General features: G+C 41.6%; 1 protein-coding gene across 3 annotated transcripts in view; it reads right to left on the reverse strand.

Moving 5' to 3' along the window:
- Positions 1-21,607, reverse strand: part of UCHL3 (ubiquitin C-terminal hydrolase L3) — a 60,469-nt gene that overhangs the window by 19,343 nt on the left and 19,519 nt on the right. For 2 of the 3 annotated variants that reach the window (XM_065581104.1, XM_065581107.1), the window contains one exon: positions 9,923-10,024. The exons of the other annotated variant lie outside the window; for it this stretch is intronic. In XM_065581104.1, the coding sequence (XP_065437176.1) occupies positions 9,923-10,024 (102 nt within the window). The remainder of the gene's footprint in view (positions 1-9,922; positions 10,025-21,607) is intronic. 3 annotated transcript variants of the gene reach the window in all.

Below are 21,607 nucleotides of genomic sequence, written 5' to 3' on the forward strand. Positions count from 1 at the left end.
GACCACTTGTGAAAAATCTGGTTTCAATGATATGCCTACCATCATACAAGAACTCTGTGCCAGAGGGACAGGCAGAACTCAATGATCTGGGGGAACAACCAACTACTTTACTCATGAGACCATCCTTCCTCTTCCTGCAATCCCAGCCCCATTCATGTCTAACTTCTGCAACAAATGGAGGCAGGGATCCTACAGACAACAGCCTTATTTATTATGTACACCTGATTCATACCCTGAGCCCCGACCATCCTGTGTGATGAAAGAGGCAGAGGTCCTGTGGAAAATATATGTTTTTGTAATTAAAGACTGTATCATAATGCATACTCAAAAGAGGGCTGAATTAAAGTTGCACAGGTAACCTTAATTCTGGCAATTCTTAATTGCTAACTTTTGAGGAATTGATTCTGCAACTTTAGTATTCTGTTAATGTAGTTTTGTTTTAAATGTAATATTATATTTTAGTCATTTTCTATTGGCTGTAGATTAAAATTATTATGTCTGAACAATTTTATTCCTTAAAACATGCAACTCTAGCTTCTTCGAGGCACTGGGAGTTGGGGGGGGGGGGGGGGAGGGGGACTTTCTTCTCAAATTTCCCTCTGCTCCAAAGCCTCAAACTACTGCCACTATTACTGAATTCTGGTGGCTGGAAGCCACTAGTCATTTCAAAATCTGTAGGCATGTGGCAATTCCCCAAAAAGGGTCATATTTTTGGAATTTAATGTACCCATCATATATAAATCCACATCATATATCATTTAAAAGCTTATTTTATGTACATTTTGATTAAGTATGATGTGGAGCTGTCAGTTGGTGCCATAAGCCTGTGGAAAAGGTGAAACGATAGTATCCAAAATTAAAAAAAAAAGTCATTTTTTGCACACAGTTCCAGAAAAACGAACATGACAACTACACTTTTTATGATTTCAGTTAATTTCAACACCATAGTGTGGTATTTGTTGGTCAAAGCTACTGAACAACAATGTATTAAAATATTTTTATTGTTTTTGCATGGGCAAGATCTCCTCCCGCCACTCCCAAAATGAAGCTATTTGGCATGTGGCAAAAATGGCAAATATCAACTGTTTGCAGTATATTAACATGAAATGTTTTCACATCTTATATTCTTAATTGTCAAAGTATCTCACAAGTGATAATAGTTTTCTATATTTTCAGTTGAAATTTGCTGATCAGATCAGATTCACACTGAAGACTGTGCACCAGTAGTTTGTACTGCACAGTGGGTAGATATAAATCTACATGAATTCCTAACATAATGCTTCTCCATTTGTAAGCTTATGAACGTACTATGTACCATCTAGTCTGCCTGGTAACCTGTTTTAATTTCTAATTGCCTATGAATGCAGTACTAGCCTTTGAACTATTCTAGAAATTAGTTTTTTAGTGACACTTATGCACAGGTCAGTATTAGCGTTAGAGATGGCAATACACAGCTTCATGTTATGAATATGCAAAAGCTATGACAGAAAGATGTGACATAAAAAGAAATAGTGAAGACAAAGTCCACGCCTCTGCAATGAAGAGGGATGAAAAGCATGTTATAGCTCTTACCAACCATGTCATCAACAATCTGACAAACTCATTAGACCCTGAATCACATGCAGAGGTGCTTATTGACATATTTACTGGACTGGATGTAGTAAATGTACAAGAGTCTCTACTGAAAATAGCAAATGTTGGTGAAGAACAAATGGGGAGATTTGTGAGAGGTGCGCTTCATTATGATGGGACATGTGGCTTTTTCAGCCCAGTCAAGAAATCTGGCATCAAAACATTTGCTAACGTGGCCAAGACGACCAAATTTAAGTCTGGCAAGGGAGAGGAAGGACAATCACAGCAGCTATCAGTCCAGAAACTGTTTTCTGGAGAGCCCTTTCATTAGCAAAATCCAGAGATGATGTTTCAGTGTTGACTGTTATTAGTCACCCAATGGGACCTGTGCCTATGTCCCTCTTCCATGCTCATGAAACAATGAACAGAACAGGCAAAGCTGAATTAGTGCAGCAGCTGGAGGCTTAAGCTGAAAGAATATATGAGCTAAGAGCATGCAACAAAGAAACGATAGTGTACATCATAGGTGCCATGGCTGTCATACAAATTATGGCTGGAGACAAATTCCACACATTCAGTGAACTGGCTGCTGAGTACTAGAGGCAGGTCCTAAAAGGATCTGGCAAACCTAATTCTGTAACTGAAGTTTTTGAGAGGTATCATAACAGTAACTCTGAAAACTGATGAAAAAGACAGTGCTGGACAGGATCGGAAATTGGATGTAAGAAATGCCAGGTGATTGGTGGACTTCATGGAAAGAGTTTTTAAACGAGGCATCCAACAAGCAGTCACTTGTAAATTCCTCTGTGAATATATGGTTCAAAATGCACCTGAGAGCATAGGAGTACACACAGCACAAACACCCCTCTTGCTGGAGGTTTTCCAAAGGAAATTAGCAAAGTCCATCCCCAGTAGGGGTGCTGAAGAAGCCCAAGACTTATACAGTACTCAGGAGGAAGTGGACACAAGGATGATTCAGGGTCTCTTGATGTCAAAGGAACCATAGTAGTTAGGTCACCCGACACTTATGCTGTTCACCTATTTCCAAAAATGGAACATAGAGATAACCTGTTGGATTGAAACAGGTACCAAGACCAGCACAACTGACAAGCATTGCTTCATACCTGTGCATGCAATTTGTGACACTCACTCCTGACTTCTGCAACATACTTCCTGCTGTACACACATTAACAGCATGTGACATGATCATCCCTATTTGGTATTGGGGAAAGGGGGGGAATCCATGTTAAATGTTGTTAAAACAAAAGGAGCTTACTGCTTAGGAGATCTTGCCAAATTGGGAGAAAGTGATGGACAAACTGCAGTTTCTGCAGCAAGGAAATTGGTGGCAGCTCTGTATTATCAGAGCAAGAAAGAAAAGGAGACCCACAAGAACCTGAATTGCTTGCACCTCAATCTCACCATCAAAAAGAACAAGTCACTAGCTCAACTCCCACCATGTGAGGCCAGTTTTTAAGGTCATATTAAAAGGAACATCTTTTGGCAAACAAAGATTTGGATGTCTTTCCACACAGGTAAACCTGATATTGGATCACCATTGCAACAGATATGGAAAAATGTGGGTGACTAATTACTTCCTGTATTCTTCAAGGGCCCAATGGTATCTGAGCTTCTACAACACCTTATTAATGCCTGTACCAGTAGGGGACACTGCACAATCAATTGGGTCTGTAGTTAGAACTATATTCCCTGCACAGAACTGTGTACATGCAACGCAATGAAAACTATGGTAATCCAGGCACTTTCAACACAGATCAAATGATGAACAAGATGATAACAATGTTCACAAGAAATGTCACCAGTGCCATTACCTTTCAAGGATACCTGTATAAGTGATGAGAGGTGATACAACTACTCTCTCTATATACACATTGGAGGGGTAAATAGCAGGGATGGTGAATAACTATTTAAGCTAAAGGGCAATGTTGGCACAAGAACAAATGGATATAAACTGGTCATGAACAAATTCAGGCTGGAAATTAGAAGTAAATGCTAACCATCAGCGGGGTGAGGTTCTGGAACAGTCTCCCAATAGGAGTTGTGGGGGCAAAACAGTTTGTTTAGTTGTAAGAGAGCTAGACAAACGTATAAGTGCAATTGTATGACAGGGGATTGGTACTCTCTTCTGGTTTGTGCCTTATGTTCCTAAAGCTCATGCTTCAGGAATTCAGCCGGCCACCAGCAAGGGTGAGGAAGGGATTTCCCCCACAACGTGCTCTAGGAGTTTATTTTTGTAATCTCCTTCCTCTGAAGCATCAGGGATAGCCATGGCTTGAGATAGGACATTGATGGGGTGGACCAGGGCTCTGAGGTGGCACCAATCTCTCTCAGGTGGTTGGCTGGCTAGCTAGTTCTTGCTCACATACTCAGAGTCTGACTGACTGCCGTATGTGGGGTCAGGAAGGAACTGTCCCCCATATCAGATTGGCAGTGACCTTGGGCAGTTTTCGCCTTCTTCTGCAGCATGTGCATGTAGGTCATTTGCTAGGATTATCAGCCTATATCTCATTCAATAATTTCCCAGCCAAGACAGGGGAAACCAAGCACTGGTGCATCTTGGTGCCGTCTCTTCTTTGCCTGTGGTCCATAATAGTTTAGTCTCCGGAGGGCTGTAATACTTTGGTCTTATTTCAGTTGTTGGGTTTAGTGTGTGGATGCTGGGCCGTGTTGGTGGCCTGTGATGAACAGGAGGTCAGATCAGATGATCTAATGGTGACTTCTGGCCTATAGCTCTATGACTTTAAACTGACCAAATCAGTAGTGTCTGCCACTCAACTACCGGGTTTAACTAAAGTGCAGTTCTTCATTCTGCCAACTGCTGCTTCCTCTTCAAGGCACCAGGGGAGAGAGCAGGCCACCATACTGCTAGGTTTACAGGGAATCCAAGTCCCAAAAACCTGGATACAATGTCTTCTTAGAGGCCAGGACACAGAGTCTCTGGTCTCAGGTCAGTGTCCATTAACTTCTGTTACTCTCCCTCAACTTCCCATACTAATTCTTCTCCAATTCTTCCTCTAGTCTTCACCAACAGATTCCTGGTCTGTGAAATTTCTTGACTTGTGGTCCCTGAGAACTTTCTGCCTTACAGGGAGTTAACCTATTTGACATGTTTCCCCATATTTCATCTCCTCTGCATTCCATTCCCCCACTCTTTTGCCCCCCAAAACTACTACACTCAACTCTCTGACTTTTTTCTAACAAGTTGATGTAATCTACTTGACTGTCCCTCAACCTCAACAGTAATTCCCATTTCTTAGCCTCCTGGGCTTCCCTCTCAATTACATCAGATCAGAGTGGGCAACTTCAGCTTTTATTCTGACTCCAAAACTTCTAATTTTTTCTCCTGCTACATCCTCCGATCTCCAAAAGCTGTGGTTCAATAGAAAATTAATTCTCTCACAACATAAATGTTTTTCTCAGACATGCACAAAAACTCATGGCCTAGGAAACCTGATGCATCTCAGTGATTTTATCACCAGGTTAAAGAGAAAGTTATTGTTTTCCATCAAGGAAAGAGTTCTTTAAATAAGAATTTCAAACCTTAAGACACTGTTTGACCAGGTCTTCTTCCTAATTGTAAATTACAAATCGCAGGTTATCCATACATTTAAAAAGTGAGTAAGAGACATACCAATATATTCTCATTAGTATCACAGTAGAATCCAAAATATCTTTAGTACAGACACATTAGAAGACAGTTCCTTTTCACTCAAAATTATAAAGGAGCTGAGGAATTGTTGGCAGGCCATAAATAACACTTCACTTGAAGTGCACCTTAAAAAATGTGCTAGCCAAATACATTTTATAAGTAACGCATAAAAATGGCTGAACTCCTTATTTATCCTGCTGACTATATCATAAAAGAAAAATAGGAGAAGGAGCTAAACATCTCCATTTCCTCTGACATGTGGGACAATATCTGATACAACATATGCAGAACATCCACTTCTCTGTTTTTGTATTTCTTTCAGAAGAAAATTCTAAATAGAGATTATTGGACTGCTGAGTGACTGCATAAAGTTGGACTTCTCATAGTACATGTTGGAAATGCGACAGCTCCAATGCAAACTTGTCTCATATAGTCTTTGAATGTCAAAGTATAGCCGCATTTTGGAAGGAAGTGTGTGGTGCTCTAAGGTGATCAGGGTAGAAGTTTCCCCTACGACAAGTCTCTATGTTTTGGGCATTCTAGAAGATCTACCATGTTCAAGTAATGCCAGGAAATGGATTGCTGCAGCACTTACAGTGGCCAAGAGAGTCATTTTACAAAAATAGAAATCTGCTACAATCCCCACATTCAACACCATCTTCATGGAAAAACTGACACTTGATAGAGGCACAAGATCCAACTATTAAGACAGTTAGAGTTTAAAGAGCGCATTCCAGTCTACCTGGAATCAGTTTGTGCTTCTGATTTTTTGGGGGGAGGCACAGGGGAGTTGTTAGGGAATTATTTCTTATAACACTCAGGAGTATTTATCTATGAATATTTCATACTGAGTTATTGTTAAATCCATATTCCTGTTATATTTTCTTTGTCACTGTATTTGAATATGTCTGTACGGATATGCTAAAGTTCTGAAAAATAAGATTAAAAAAAGAGAAGACTGTCCCTATCCTAAAGAGCTTATAAATTATAAGGACAACAGACATACCAGAAGGATGAAGCAAAAGGGACAGAATATACAAGCAAGGTTGTTTATTATCATGATACAGCAGATTTCCAACTGGCTCCTTTGCCTAATCTTTATTAGTTGGCTAACTCCTTGGCGGGAGTATATGGCTCTTGGGGGGAGTTGCATGAGGGTAACAGCCTTGTGGACCAGCTCAGGACAAATGTTCCATATATGGAAAAGACTTCAAAGGGGATTGTGGAATGTCAGGGAGATCACAAAGCAGGAGATAATGGCCTAAGTTTTAGCAATATGGAAAGAGAAGACTGGTTCTTGGACAACATTGTAGAACCTGCCCGGTTCTGTAGAGTCAGAGGTGAACCCCTGGTAATAGGCTATAGTAACTGGAAGAAAGACAATGTGTTAAACAATGAGAATAAAGACTGTTGGTAGCAAGACTTCCAATAGATATCCAGGAAGTTGCTAACAGCAACCGGAATGTAATTAAATTTAACATCCTTGTAGGGAGGAATATACTAAAGAAACCCACCACAGTAGCATTTAACTTCAAAAAGGAAAACTACACAAAAATGAGGAAGCTAGTTAAAATGGAAATTAAAAGGAACAGTCACAACAGTGAAATGCCTGCAAACTGCATGGAGACTATTTTAAAACACCACAATAGAGGCGCAAACTAAATGCATACCCCAAATTAAAAAAATAAAATAAAAAAAAAACAGTAAGAGGACCAAAAAAATGCCACCATAGCTGAACAGTAGAGTAAAAGAGGTGTTTAGAGGCAAAAAGGCATCCTTTAAAAATTGAAAGTCAAATCCTACAGAGGAAAATATAAATGAGCATAAACTCTGGCAAATCAATTATTAGAAGGCAGGCCAAAAAAGAATTAGGAGCAACTAGCAATATTGACAAAAAACAACAGTAACATGTTTTTTTAAGTATATCAGAAACAGGAAGCTTGCCAAACAATCAGTGGGGGTCCACTGAATGACTGAGGTGCTAAAGGAACACTCAAGAAAGTCAAGGCTGTTGCAGAGATGCTAAGTCAATTCTTTGCATCTGTCCTCACTGCAGAGAATGTGAAGGAGATTCCCACACCTGAGACATTCTTTTTAGGTGAAAGACCTGAGGAAATGTCCCAGATTGAGGTGTCAATAGAGATGGCTTTGGAAAAAATAAGTAAGTTGCCCAGCTGCGGCCACTTCCCCAATCAGCCCAGTTTTTAGAGCTGCAGCCCTCTCCAGGGCAGCTTTTACCACTGCAGCCCTCTTTTAGGGCTGATTTCAAGCCCTTCAGGGCAGGAGCGGGTGTCCACTCCGCTACAATGACTTAGAAAGGCGGATGAACAGGAGAAAGCTCTGATGAACCCCCACTGAGTGGGAGAGGGAAAAATCTCCCCACCACCACCCAAAAAGATGTTTAACAGCAGAATTAGTTTGCTAGTAGTGGTGCTATCATGATAGAGAAGGGAGGACAAGATGACAAGGAGAGTTTGATCAACCATGTCAAAGTCAATGAAGAGGTCCAAGAAGACAAGAATGTCAGAGATTCTGATACACCGCTCCAAGCAAAAGAGGCAATCAGAAGCCTTAATTAATACATTTAGAATGAAACAGAGGACAGAAGCCAGAGATGAGGGTACTCAGCATGGAGTTGAAGGAACTGAACTTCAGGTAACAATTGTGGCACACATCATGAGTTTTGAAGTGAAGGGAAGAAAGGAGACAGAGCGGTGGAAGCCTATTGTACTGCATTCCAGACAATTGTCTGGCTCAGGAAAGGTGTCTGACACCTTGTTCAAGGACTACCACTGAGTTGTTTATAATAATAAATTCTACCTCTTACAGGACATGCAAGTTGAATCTCTCCTGTTAGATTAAAACGAGAACCTGCCAAGAAGAAAAGAGAAAAATCTAAAGGATCCAGAAGTGAGCTGAAGTTAATGAGCAATGGATTCAAATCGGTTCACTGTTTTATTTTCATGACAGATATGATCATGTCAAAAGTCACTAATTTAATTTTGAGTGAAGTTACAATTTAAGAACATTGAGAAAGGAGTGCTGGACCAGTGTGTGTTTGTGTCCCCGCCCAAGTAAATGAAATAGATGGTTGGATTCCCCATGTCCACAAAGAGTGAACACTGTTTATCCAAAAACATTTAGGCTCAATGTACTGTACTAGTTGCACTAGAAATGACTTTAATTGCATCCTTGATTTCACTTGTTCTACGTTTATTGGGGGGAGGAGGGGGAATATACAAATATTCACTAGCAACTTTTAGGCAAAGTGTTCTAAATATACAAAAATAAACTTAAAAACAACCAAAAATATTCCTCACTGAATATTAAGACAGATGAATGGCACAGATTTACCAATGCTAATGAGAAGGCCAAGGGTGATATAACCTCTTTTCCTTTAATTTGTGCATTTTCCATTAAATAATGTTCTCAAATTTTATTTGTTACAAACCAGATAAAGCCCTGAATATAAAAATCTAGAAAGTTTCATAAAGTTCCCAAACACTGATTTGCAACAGTCTGAGCTACTCCCTATCTATGTAACAGAATAAAATAAAACATCTGAAGAGTAGTTCTCCAAGTAAATGGAAAGGTACATGGGGAAGGGTCTCAACATTGAGGTATATAAATCATAATGAACAAAATAAATACACTAAAAGAAATGGAAGTATTTTGTAGGTGAATATGTTTGTGCCAACAACAAAGATTTCCATATCCCTATTCAGACTGGGGAATTATTCAGTTTACAGTTGGCTCACAGTCAGAATTATTTCAGTTTAGTCAGAATCCACATAAATCAAATGCAAATTTCTAGCAGTGTGACAGCAATGTGATTATACTGGTTGAAACAGAAAGATAGCTATCCCAGTTGTAACTTGGTAGCATCCATCTCAGGATATGTATCTTTCACACGTTGGAAAGTAGTAGACTTTATTTTTGTGAATTTCCACTCCATCATTCTATTTCAATTGAGTGCTTCTGAGAGTTCAGTCAGTCAACCAGTCAACTATCTAAAAATGTTGCATACTAAATAAACAAATATAGATTGAACAATTAGTGTATGAATATTCAAGCCTCCTGAATGAAGAGAAAAAAGCTGAAGCATAATATTTGATAAGGAACCACCATCTTACAGAACATTTTAATCTTCAACCAAAAGGTGAATTTTACAAACTTTGCAGCTAAAATAATAGGATCTCAAGGGAGAAAGTATCTAAGCCACCTCAGAACTACAGGAGACATTTAATCTTTGCTGAAACACAAAGGATTGTGAAGCAAGGCTCAAAACTGAAAAGAAGAAGGAAAATGGGCTCAGGATATAAAACCATAGGAAGGGGAAATCACACTGTATGGCAAAGAATTAGAAGCTGCTAAGAAGTGCGTTTAGCAGAACCAACTGAAAGACCATAAAGATGAGGTAAAGATTACAGAGGTTTGAAGAGGAGCTTATGGAAGAACAAGCAGTTCCATAAAGGGCAAGCTTCTTGTATACTTGGAAAAATAGCTCACAAATGCCAAATTATCTCTAAAGTTAAAAAAAAAAACCTTCCCCCCCAAAAAAGCTTAGGAGGCAAAGCATGGACTGATACATGCTTGCTGTTCCACAGGGAAAAGAGCCCTAAGGATGGTTAAGAGAAAAAAACAACAGATGTGTAGAGACTGAAGATGGACTACACTTACAACAGAACGGAGCCCAACAGGAAGGCGTATCAATGGCTGCCAACAATGAAGACGGATTGATGGATTGGTAGCCTGTGCAGGACCTACATGGTTATGTTTGACCTAGGAGAGAGATGCAGAGCGACACAATGGTGAAGGCTTCGTTCTGCACAGGCTAAACTGAGGTTGCAATGACAATGATGGTAAGGGCAGCAAGGACGAGGACGACTTCATAAATATTAAACAAAATACTTAACTCACTTAAACTTGAATTAACATATCTAGGGTTTAGGCTACTGCAAAGTCTCTGATTTTCTGTATTGTGTATTGCTTTAATAAGCATCGGCATGGAAGCTTCATGCCTAGGAATGGGCTGTATTTGAACAATAATATGACAACAAAGAATGGAAATTAACAAAAGATATGGTTCAAATCTGAAGAAGTTCCTCGCTAGACAGATATGAACTCGGTATAACAGTTGAGTTATTCACACCCAATAAACTTCATAAAATGAAGACAAGTTTAACAAATGTATCCTAGATCGCTTGTTGGAAGAAAGGAGGAAGGTGATTGAAATCATATCTACTTCTTCTGGGAGAGATTAGAAGACACAAAAGGATATACCCTGTCCTCATATACGCAGCCCAAAAGTCAGGTTTTCATGTAATTTAGAAGAAAACCATATGGTACAGTTCTGATTAAAAGTGGATCAAGTCATTATTGCAGCGCAACCCAGAGTTTCCATACTGGTACATTCCTAGTGTAGAAGGATAGCAATTGGAAAGGCTTACGGGGGGTAAGGTATGCAACTTGATACATGTTCCCCTTATTCTTTTAAAGTAGGTCAATGGCAGTACTGCCATTAACATAAGTTGAAATCTCTGTTCTTTCATATCTTTGGAAGCACTAGGACTAAATGATTCAAATAGTTGCTGCTAGCACAAAGACCACAGAAGCAATAACAAAGTGACTCAAGCACAACTGTCTCTCATTTTACAGAATATGTATGTATGCAGAACAGAAGATGTAATTCCACAAGATATAGTCAATAAGCGTATATTCAATACAGTACAAAGTGTTAAACAGTTCTAATGAATTACAAAGGCCCAATGTATAATGTGATTAACTAGTTATGCAAATAGCTGCAAAATAGAAATTTACCTGTGTGTCAAGTTGATGCTTATATCCCGTATCACAAATCCATATCAATGTTGCCTTCTGCTTTTACAACTTTCCACCTGCCATTCTGCCTTTTTTGTCTATATTCATTCTGTGACTTTCCCACAAAAGGAGGGTCCAGTAAATTTCTGTGCCATACACACTGCCTTATACACTTAGGACAGAGCAAGAGGCAATCAAATAGATTCTTCCTGAATAAGAACTAAGGACAAGAACAACTGCAAACCTCACTCACTCAGAGATGAGTATACCTGGGATGTCATGGGATTTTTAGCATCTGGGCCATGGCCATAGCATCTGGGTCATGTAGAGGTTTGTAATATGCTCCTTGTCTTTAGAGCCTGATCCAAAAGTTATAACTTTAATGTGTTTTGGATCAGACCCTAGATGTTAGCAGCTCTACAGGAAAGGAGAATGTATAGCCAGCTAAAGGAAGAGGGAATTGATACAATCCAACAGCAGGATCAGACAAGATTTGTGGGGTGAGAGAAGTTTGCAGGAGCTGATGGCTGCTATGCTTCAGTTACACTACTGTGGTTTCTCATCTCTTCATGCTGAACAGGTATTGAGAGGAAAGACTACTGCTGAGTTAGGAAAATACTTCAAATGTTTATAACATATCAGAAGGACCTCAAAACTTCAGAACACCCATCAAAATACTCAAAATCTCTAATCAAATCCCGAGGAACGACTCCTGCAGTTTCTTGCAGAGCCCTCCAAAGTCAATGGACCTACATGTGGAGGCATGGGTCTGCTGATCAAGATCTCAATATCTAGTGGTTTGGCATGTCAGACCTCAGTGCCCTCCCTACACAATGGAATGCCCACTCAGACTATGAGGTTTTTCAATTCTGCAAATCTCTTGCCTATTTTGGTAATAGAGGTTTGTGTTTTCTTTCTTGAAGCTGCAAATATAGTAATTGTTTACCTAGCAACACAACAACAAAAAGCTTTAAAAATTATGGGGTAGGAATTTAGTTTTGGCTGGGTAAACACAGTTGACAGGAAATTGCCTTACAGTATGTATATTTTTGCTCTGAAAAAAATAGAGAGTAGTATTTTGATAGCATAAAAGCTGCCAAGACAACACTGGTAATGCCAACCCACATAAGGGATGCTGAATTTACATACAACTTATTAAATCTGCTAGCGTAAATCAAAAGTTTATATAAAACCATTCTTAGCCAAGTATTCCATTTAGGCAAGTTACATGACTCAATTATGACCTTCTATCTTTTTTCCTTCATTTACTATTATTTTAAAATACACCTTTTATTAAATCCTACAGTCTAAGTAAGGTAAGACTTAAGACAAAAGGAGTTTTGATTAAGGAGCAGGAATTTTTCCCTTCATCATTTATCATTCTCAGTGACTGGCACCTATTTCGAAGTGTCCCAGTTGTTCCTTTTTTTGTTTTAAGAACATTATGAATAAATTCAGGTAAGTGTTTCTGAATAGGTTTTAAGGCCAGAATGCAACATGGGAAACTATAAAGGCAAGGGAATTTTTTCTGGTCAAGCGGAAAGAATGGGGTCATGGCTCCTTTAAGGATTCCCCTTCCTTTGAGATGGTAGGGGAGGACGTCACCTGAGCTGGGGGCTGGTCAGAGGGACTCATGTAAGCCATTATCTCCCTGTGCACTAGGTAGAGGTTAATGTGCTCTCATGCCCAGATCAGCAGTTCTTACCCTCCTACCCATGGGATCAAAGTAGGACTAAATTTTTGTGGCTGGCTGTAGGCATCATATTTGTTGACTTTTCTGGAACTGGAAACTAATTTTTTTCTCACCGCCAGATTGGCTGGAGTGGTTTTTTTTTCACCCTCCCAAAGCAGCTCCAGGATCTAGCTAAGTAAGTTGGGAGGCATAGTTTGTCAGGAAGCAGGGCCTGCAGCAGAGCCAGTCTCTGGGCAACCTAGTGAGTGCAGTAGGGATGTAGTAGGCTGCCAGATTGCCTACACCCTGTGATTGATTGGAAGAATCAGGAGAGTAGCTCTTAAGCCCAGCAGCAGCAGTATAGTGGCTGCTCTAAGCATTCACCCATGGCTGTGGTAGCTCCTGTTCCCAGCCCTGCTCCTGCCTTGCCTCGCTCCAAGTTACCAGTCCTTGCCCTCAGCGTGGACTCCTACTCTAACCGCTAAGACTGCCCATGTCCCAGTCACTGACACAGTCTAAGCAGTTGCAAATTAACAGGTGGGAGGTGTCTGGTGCAGGGACTCATTCCATAGGGAATCTGGTTCCCGACAGACAGGGCCAGCCTTAGGAAGACTAGCACCCTAGGCAAACTTTTATTTTGGTGCCCTTTCTTTGTGTTTGAGAACAGCAGCGTGGGGCACAGGGTGCAAGGACCAGCTCCTGGCCCTGGAGCCCAGAAGGGCTGCACAGGGAGGAGTTTCTGAGTCCAAAGGCTCCCCGGGCCATACACCCCCTGACAACCTACCAGGAGGAGAGCAAGTGTGCAGCCCCCAGCCTTGCCCATGGAAAGGGTGGGACCTGGGGCTCTGCAGGGGCAAGCCCTCCTGCGTGTGCCTGCCCACCAGGCTATCAGCTCCGGGCAATATGGCCCATCCCCCACTCGGCTGGCCAGGGGCTCCAACCCCGGGCTTGCTCGCACTTAGTGCTTAATTTGTGCCAGGGCTTGCCGAGACTTAGCCCCAGCACATCTAGGCTTGTAGTTCATAGCCCCAGCACCTCTAGACTCTCGGCCAACAGCTGCCACCAGCAGCACAGAACTGAGAGTGACAATACCACATACCATGCCACCCTTACTTCTGCGCTGCTGCTGGCTGTGGCGCTGCCTTCAGAGCTGGGTGCCTGGCCAGCAGCCGCTGCTCTCGGGCCGCAGCACCTCTTTCATTATAAATTAAGCACTGCCTGCATTCACCCCCGCTCCAGCCGCCCCAGCCCGCCAGCTTGCAACACTTGGACAGTGAACATAAGAACGGCCGTACTGGGTCAGACCAAAGGTCCATCTAGCCCAGTATCCTGTCTACCGACCGTGGCCCAGAGGGAGTGAACCTAACAGGTAATGATCAAGTGATCTCTCTCCTGCCATCCATCTCCACCCTCTGACAAACAGAGGCTAGGGACACCATTCCTTACCCCCCAATCATGGCATCCTGAGCAATCGCCAGCATCACCCACCACTAAGGCTGGCTCTGCTGACAGACCAGATATCACAGATTTTAAGGAGCACCGCTTACTGGCCTCCCACTTCGACTACTGTAAGGGGAATCCAAGCCCCTGCCACTCTGGATCCCAGGAGTATTTCAAGCCCAGATGCTGCCCCAATCTTGGGGTCTCCAAAGCACACTCTCAGGGCTCAACCCTTCTATCTGGCATCCCCTTCCACCTGCTGGAACTCGCTGTGCAGCCATTCAGACCCTCTGGGTGCAGTGGAAGATATGAGGATGTGTGCTGTCTGAATTACTGCTGGATAATTCCCAAATGAGTTAAATTAATAAAGGTACAGTCTAATTAAAGCACATCCCGCACGTCTTGCCTTTTTTCCAGTCTGTAAGGGACAATGGACTCCTAAGGCCATATAATCACCCTTCCTGAATAACAGTCCATAGAATTTCACTAAGTAATTCATCCTTAATGCCAAACAGTCTGTGCATCTTTGAGAAAGATATGTACCTAATCTTGATTTAAAGACAACAAGTGATAGAGAATTACCTTATCCCCTGGTAAACTGTTACTCAATTTACATTTTATTTCCAGTTTCATTTTTTTCTAATTTCAATTTCCAGCCACTAGATCTTGTTATGCATTTGTCTGCTATATTAAAGAGCCCTCTAGTATGAGATCTCTTCTCCTTGTATTCGGACTTCATTATCATGATCAACTTGCCTCTTGAATTTCTTTGACTTATCAAAGAAAAGTTTAAGGGTTTTGGTTTTTTTAATAGTAATTAGACAAGAGTGATGTCCGGACTACTAGGTATTAGGAAATCCATAGAAGGCAGATTGCCAGTATTTGATTAAGAAGATTACTTTCTGCAGTCACTTAATTCAATGCATAAGTATCTTTTAAAATATTTGTACAAGGTCTGATATTTTTAAATTCCATCTACTATTTAAATGATCTGAGCACTCTATTGTTTAACATAAAGAGCCAATACAGATTATTTTGACTGTTGCTATTCCAGAACACCTTTATATTTAGAGATTATGCATATTTATTAAGGATTCGATTAAGTACGACATTTCCATTTTAATTGGAGACTTGGAAACCACAAACACAGCTTTAGATGGTATCCTCTACCAAGGCCAATAATAGCAATCAGCAAGCATAAGGGAAAAGGGAGACTCTTGGGCTATGAAATTACACAAGATGAAAGGATTTGTAGTTGAAGTACCTTACTGCAAAATGCTGAAAATTCTAGAGGGTTAAAATCTTTCACGAAACTACAAATTAAAATGACAAAAAAAGCTGGCGTACTTATTATCTGTGGCAAACAAACTCCAGAATTATCACAGGAACTGATATCATCTATGTTATAGCACGGATGAGAAATTTGGAATAAAAGTTTAATTTTAATTTCAGATTGTGTATATATAGACTTATTGAATTAGTATGAATGTTAATATAGGAACACACTGTAAAATGTTTCAAACATAATACTACCACCTAAATGTCAACAAGATTTATATTAAGTTGCCTCCAACTTTACTAACACAAAAATCAGAATAAGGTTTTTATTCCCAAAAGGAAAATTCACTTAAATGCTGATGATCATATTTGAGAAGTAAAACGTAAGAATTATACTAGAATAATAATAATATGACGCACAATAAATATGACGTATACAATGAAATGCAAGTTCTCTGAAGGACAGATGCTTCATATGATTCCACAATATTGCTGGGAAGAAGATTTGTTAGCTGACCTGTGCTCTATCTGCTTACTGGACAGCTGCTAGTACCGGCAGAAGGAAATATTACAGGTTGTTACTTAAGAATAGCAGATTTAAAATCCAACATCTCTACAATTTAGAAGGCATCCCTCCAACAAGTGAAGTTTTTGGCCTGAATTACTTACAGGCTCTGTAACTGTTAAACATATTTTTTTTTTTACAGTGTATTTCCCTGCAATTTACAATCCAATCCATAATTGAGGTAAGCATATTTTGAAAAGCGCCTGAGAGTACTATTTAGCCAGACAAATGGCCTCAGACATAGGGCCTTGAAAATAAGTAGTGTCCAGATTAAAGTCCTAAATACCTTTCCATTTTTAATTCACCTCCATTGTAAACTTTGTTAAAAGTTATTTCAGTCAAATCAATCTGGAATCCTCCTGAAGTGGCTGAGGTTCTATGGCAGGAGTGGGCAAAATTCCTGGCCCGAGAGCCACATCTGGGAATAGAAATTGTATGGCGGGCCATGAATGCTCACAAAATTGGGGCTGGCTGTGGGAGGGGGTTAGGACTCTGGTTGAGAGTGCAGGCTCCAGGGTGGGACCAGAAATGACGAGTTCAGGGTGCGGGAGGGGGCGCTGGGATGGCTGAGTGGGGTGCTAGCTCAATACTAGCATATTTTTATTACAATAATGAATAGTTACTTGTATTCCTTCCAGTACTGCAACTGGGAGTATCAGAGTTGGACCGGACATCTTTCTCTCTCTCTCTCTCAAATACTCCACTGTGATGCAAGGGACAGTGGAACACAATGAATCAGAGTTTGAGTGAAAGTAATTGTAAATATATTTCTTGTATTCTGGATAGTTGGAGAGAGAAGATGTATACCCAACCTTTCAGTAAAAATGTAAGATAGAAAGTGAAAAAAGAATTTATATCTAAGAATACTTTGGTCATGCTATACAATGTTTAAAATTTCCTTTCCTTTACAGAGAATATTTTGGAGTATTAAAACTTGTAAAAAACACTATTATGACCCATAGTTATAATGGCAGCAATAGTATCACTGGAACCTTGGAGAAGCTGCAAAAACCATTCCTTAAGGAGGTCACATGGGTTCCTGGCCAAAAAAACCACCAACATGGGCTATATGTCAAAATACACAAAATACCATTATACGCTCCATGGAAAAAGATAATGGCAAGCTCCTTCATGTTATTTCTCAACCAATAAATCATAATGACCCAGGAAACCAAAGATCTTGGAAAGCCTAAATTTTACAATGGTTGAAAACAGAACGTCTTCACTCTTCAGTTTACCATTGCCAAGGCTAACCACAGTGATCACAATTGAAGCCTGAGCATGTTAAATTCCAAGCAAGTTTACAGTTCTGATGGCATGCTAAACAACTTCTTATAGCCTAGGGTTTGCAGTCATGGTTCAAGATAAGGAAGAAGTCCAGCTGAACTACGATTCCAACTTACGGGTTTTCAAGAGACTTCAGAGTTACTACAACTCCAATCTCTCTAAAAAAAATATCAGTCCTAGTCACAATGCTGAATCCATAAGTGAACTGTGAATTTGAGACCAATTCTCTCAATTTACGAGAAACTAAAAGCAGCAGTTCATTTTGATTTTCCAAAATTAAATTTCTCATTGCCAGAATTGTTTGTCAAGTTTCAATGGAAATAATAAGTTATGTGTTGCCACTAGAAGGGGTGGCAGTTATACTGCTACACAGTAACCAGGGTACAACAATTCAAGAATTACTCAGTTCAAGGGTCTCATCTTTCTTAGACAAACATGCACAGCTGTAGTTGAAGCGGTCACCTGGTAGCCAGAAGTAGGAAGCATACAAGAAAACCAGAAGTGGTACAATGTCAAACAGTAGGAGATTATTTCTGTACTTCCATAACAGATGGTATACTAGGGTATATTTTCCCACTGTCATAGTCTTCTCTTTTCCTCCTCGCCTTAGTTTCACTGATATGGGGCTGGCTCTGAATCCTTTTCCATTCCAGTTTTTCTTGAAGCAGTTTGTCAGAAACTTTGCAGCTAATCAAATCCTTTTGTATAACATCCATCTATCCAGTTTGGGTCCTCCAGCCCTTCTCCTACCCTCTAGTTCTAAGATTAACATCCTGTTTCCTATATATTCTTCTGATCTTCTTTTCACATGCCCAAACCACGTAAGTCTGGATTCCCTCAGCTTTTCTATAATTGGTATCATCTTCACACTTCCCCTAATTCGTTTGTTCCTAACATGGTTTATCCTTGTATCTCCAAGCATCCATCTTAACCTTTTCATTTCCACTGTATTCAAGATTTGCTCCTGCCTCTTCATCAGTGCCCAGCGTTTGGAGCTATACAAAAGTACAAACCTAATTACCATCCTGTAGATCTTATTTTTCAATTTGATAGGCATTCTATTAAAGATGATTTCGCTCATTTCTCTCCATTTAGTACATGCCTCTCTGCTTATTAGTTTGTTGTTGGGTTCAGCTGTACTATCAAAACTAGGTACTTGAGCTTCGTAACTTTGATAGTGGCTGCCCCTCCAGACTTTCAGTGATCCCTTGCAGGAAGACAACAAAGCTGTATCTACAAACCATATACTCTGTTCTATTTCTGATTTTCAGGTCATTTCTCTCAAGTACACACCTCCATATCTTTAAATCTTCTTCCCCTTCCTCTTTGCTCTCCCCCATGAGCACATCAATCTGCAAAAAGCATACACTAGGGTGCCACTCTCTGGATGTTTTCTGTAAGTGCAGCAAGCATCAATGTGAACAAAAAGGGGCTTAGTGCAGAGCCCTGATGTACTCGATTACTAGATCAGGGGTCTCAAACTCAGATGACCCCGAGGGCCGCATGAGGACTAGTGCATTGGCCCGAGGGCCGCATCACTGCCCCCCCCGCTGCCTCTGGCCCCGCCCCCACTCCACCCCTTCCAATTAGGCCCTGCCCCTGTCCCACCCCTTCCCTGAAGTCCCCACCCCAACGCTGCCCCCAGGGGGTGCAGAAAGGGTGCAGCGGGGGCTGAGGGCAGGGAGTTGAGGTGCAGGAGGTGTGCAGGGTGCTCAGGGCAGGGAGCTGGTGTGTGGGGTACAAGAGGGGTGCAGCAGGGGTGCAGGGTTCAGCAGGTGGCTCAGGGCAGGGAGTGCAGGAGGGGTGCGGGATGCGGCAGGGGGCTCAGGGCAGGGAGTTGAGGGTGCGGGATGTGGCAGGGGGCTCAGGGCAGGGAGCTGGGGTGTGGGATGTGGCAGGGAGCTGGGGTGCAGGCGGGGTGTGGGATGTGGCAGGGGGCTCAAGGCAGGGAGTTGAGGGTGCGGGATGTGGCAGGGGGCTCAGGGCAGGGAGCTGGGGTGTGGGATGTGACAGGGAGCTGGGGTGCAGGCGGGGTGTGGGATGTGGCGGGGCTCAGGGAAGGGAGTTGGGGGTGCAGGAGGGATTCAGGGTGTGAGCGCCAGCCTGGTGCCGCTTACCTAGAGCGGCTCCGGGGTGGCAGTGGAGCTCACTGGGGCCAGGGCAGGCTCCCTGCCTGCCTTGTCCCCGGCTCCATGCTGCTCCATTCCAGGAAGCAGCTGGAACCGTGTCCCTGCAACCCCTGGGGGAGGAGGAGGGGCTCAGGCTTCCCTGCTTGTGCGGCTCTTGCACTCTTCTAGGTACCTCCCACGAAGCTCCCATTGGCCGCGGTTCCCTGTTTCCAGCCAATGGGAGCTGTGGAGGGCAGTGCCTGGCAGGAGGCAATGCCGGAGCCCTCTGCCTCCTTCTCCCTACCCCCGGCACGAAGTAGTTGCAGAAGCACTGAGCAACACGGCCAGCACATCCCTTGCCCGCACCGCTTCCCACAGCCCCCATTGGCCTGGGATGGCGAACCATGGCCAGTGGGAGCCGCGATCGGCCGAACCTGTCAACGCGGCAGGTAAACAAACTGGCCCGGCCCGCCAAGGTGCTTACCCTGGCAAGCCGCGTGCCAGAGGTTGCCGACCCCTGTTCTATATCATTGCCTAGAGATACAGGAGAAGGTAATGTGATATTTAGCTGCAAATATACGCTTTTCTAATCCAAAGCATCGTCATATCATTCTTTAGGCAATGCTGCTTGTGCCAAAGTCAACTTAATTTTTCTTTGAGGGTACAGTAGCGAGGTAACCAAAGCTCCTGTTTTACAGTTATTTTAAGAATTCAGTCTTCTACAAAAATTTTCCATATATTACACATACAGGTTTCCTAGAGCTTATACTAGAAGTGCTGCAGGGTTCTACAGCCCGCTTTTACTTAGGTTAGACAAGCTCTATGGACAGCCACCAGCTTATTACTTAATCATATCTGTTCCAGTAAAGTTATTTCAGGAGTCAGTCTGAAACTTCTTCTCTGCTTTGGAAAGTTGTTTTTTGAATTTGATGAAGTAAGGTGGTGGCAGCAGATTTTAAACAAGTTTTTTTGCTCATTTGTGTCAGACATCTGGCACAGTTTTTTCATCCTCCCAAAAAACTGTAATGAAAGATACTTTATTAATGAAAACCATTATTTAGAAAGAATTGATGGTTTTCCCATAAGTCTGAATTCAGAAGTCTGGTTACTCTGCAAAAGTCTGCCATGTAACCCAGGAAACCTTTATTTCCCTATACCTGAAAAACAAAACCTTTGCTGCTACTGCTACAGGCAATCCTCTCTGTACCCACTTCTCAGTAAGCATGTTCTAATATCCTATTTTTAAGTAGTTGGGAACAAAAAATGTTTTTCCACCTATAATTTTGGATCTTGTACTTTACTAGTACTTCCTGCTTTGGCTTGTATTGAAACCAGTTCACTCCTCTTAGAGATGTTCCAAGCTGTCTGACTGAATCTGCAGACATCACTGCATTGGTTACATTTGGGTGACATTTTCAATCTTTTATTTTCAAAGATGAGGGCCAGAGAGTGTACTTTTCTTAAAAAAAAGATGAGAGTGATGCAATCACAGGATCCTGCGAATCAGAGTCCTAGCCATGGGCAGATAGTCCCTATGCCTCAATCTGGCCCCAGACAGAGGCTCCTTGAGACCTGTTGTGAAGTATTCTAAGGTCTTAGAATACAGAGACACTAGCAAGGTCATAAGAGATTTAAGGTAAAATTTGCTCTGCATAGACTGTTACCGCACATCTAGGAAAGCATGTACTGATCTGGAAAATAACTAAAAGGACCACTAACATCTAAAGTATGGATTCTCCTGCTAATGAATGTGGCTTAGGGAAAAATACTGGTTGACAGACTAGTTCAGATGTTGCTCAGTGACCACAAGGGAATTTAGGGAGTAGGTAGAAAGCTACCTTATGCTAGATTAATATTATTATGCTGAAGTTAGTCTTAAAGCATATGTTTTTCCCCCTTAGTGACAGGAGAATCTATCCCTTTTTAAAGTTTTGTGCTCCAAAACCTAAGGCTTCACTTAAAAAGTAGCTAAATTTGTAGCCATTGGCTGTGAAGATACTCTTCCAAACACGAACCAAATGTAAATTGGCACAGTGTTTTCTTTTTGAGATTAATACAAATGAGCTCCAAGACAGGTGCAAATTACCATTTGTCAGCAAAGAGAGAAAGCTTTATCTGCCAGAAGCTTCAACTGCCTCCTAGATGCATAAAACTCGAGCCATTTCTCTACCTTTTCCTAGCTAACAAAATCGTCC

This window comes from Chrysemys picta, chromosome 1 (assembly GCF_011386835.1).
Source record: "Chrysemys picta bellii isolate R12L10 chromosome 1, ASM1138683v2, whole genome shotgun sequence".
Classification (NCBI taxonomy): domain Eukaryota; kingdom Metazoa; phylum Chordata; order Testudines; family Emydidae; genus Chrysemys; species Chrysemys picta.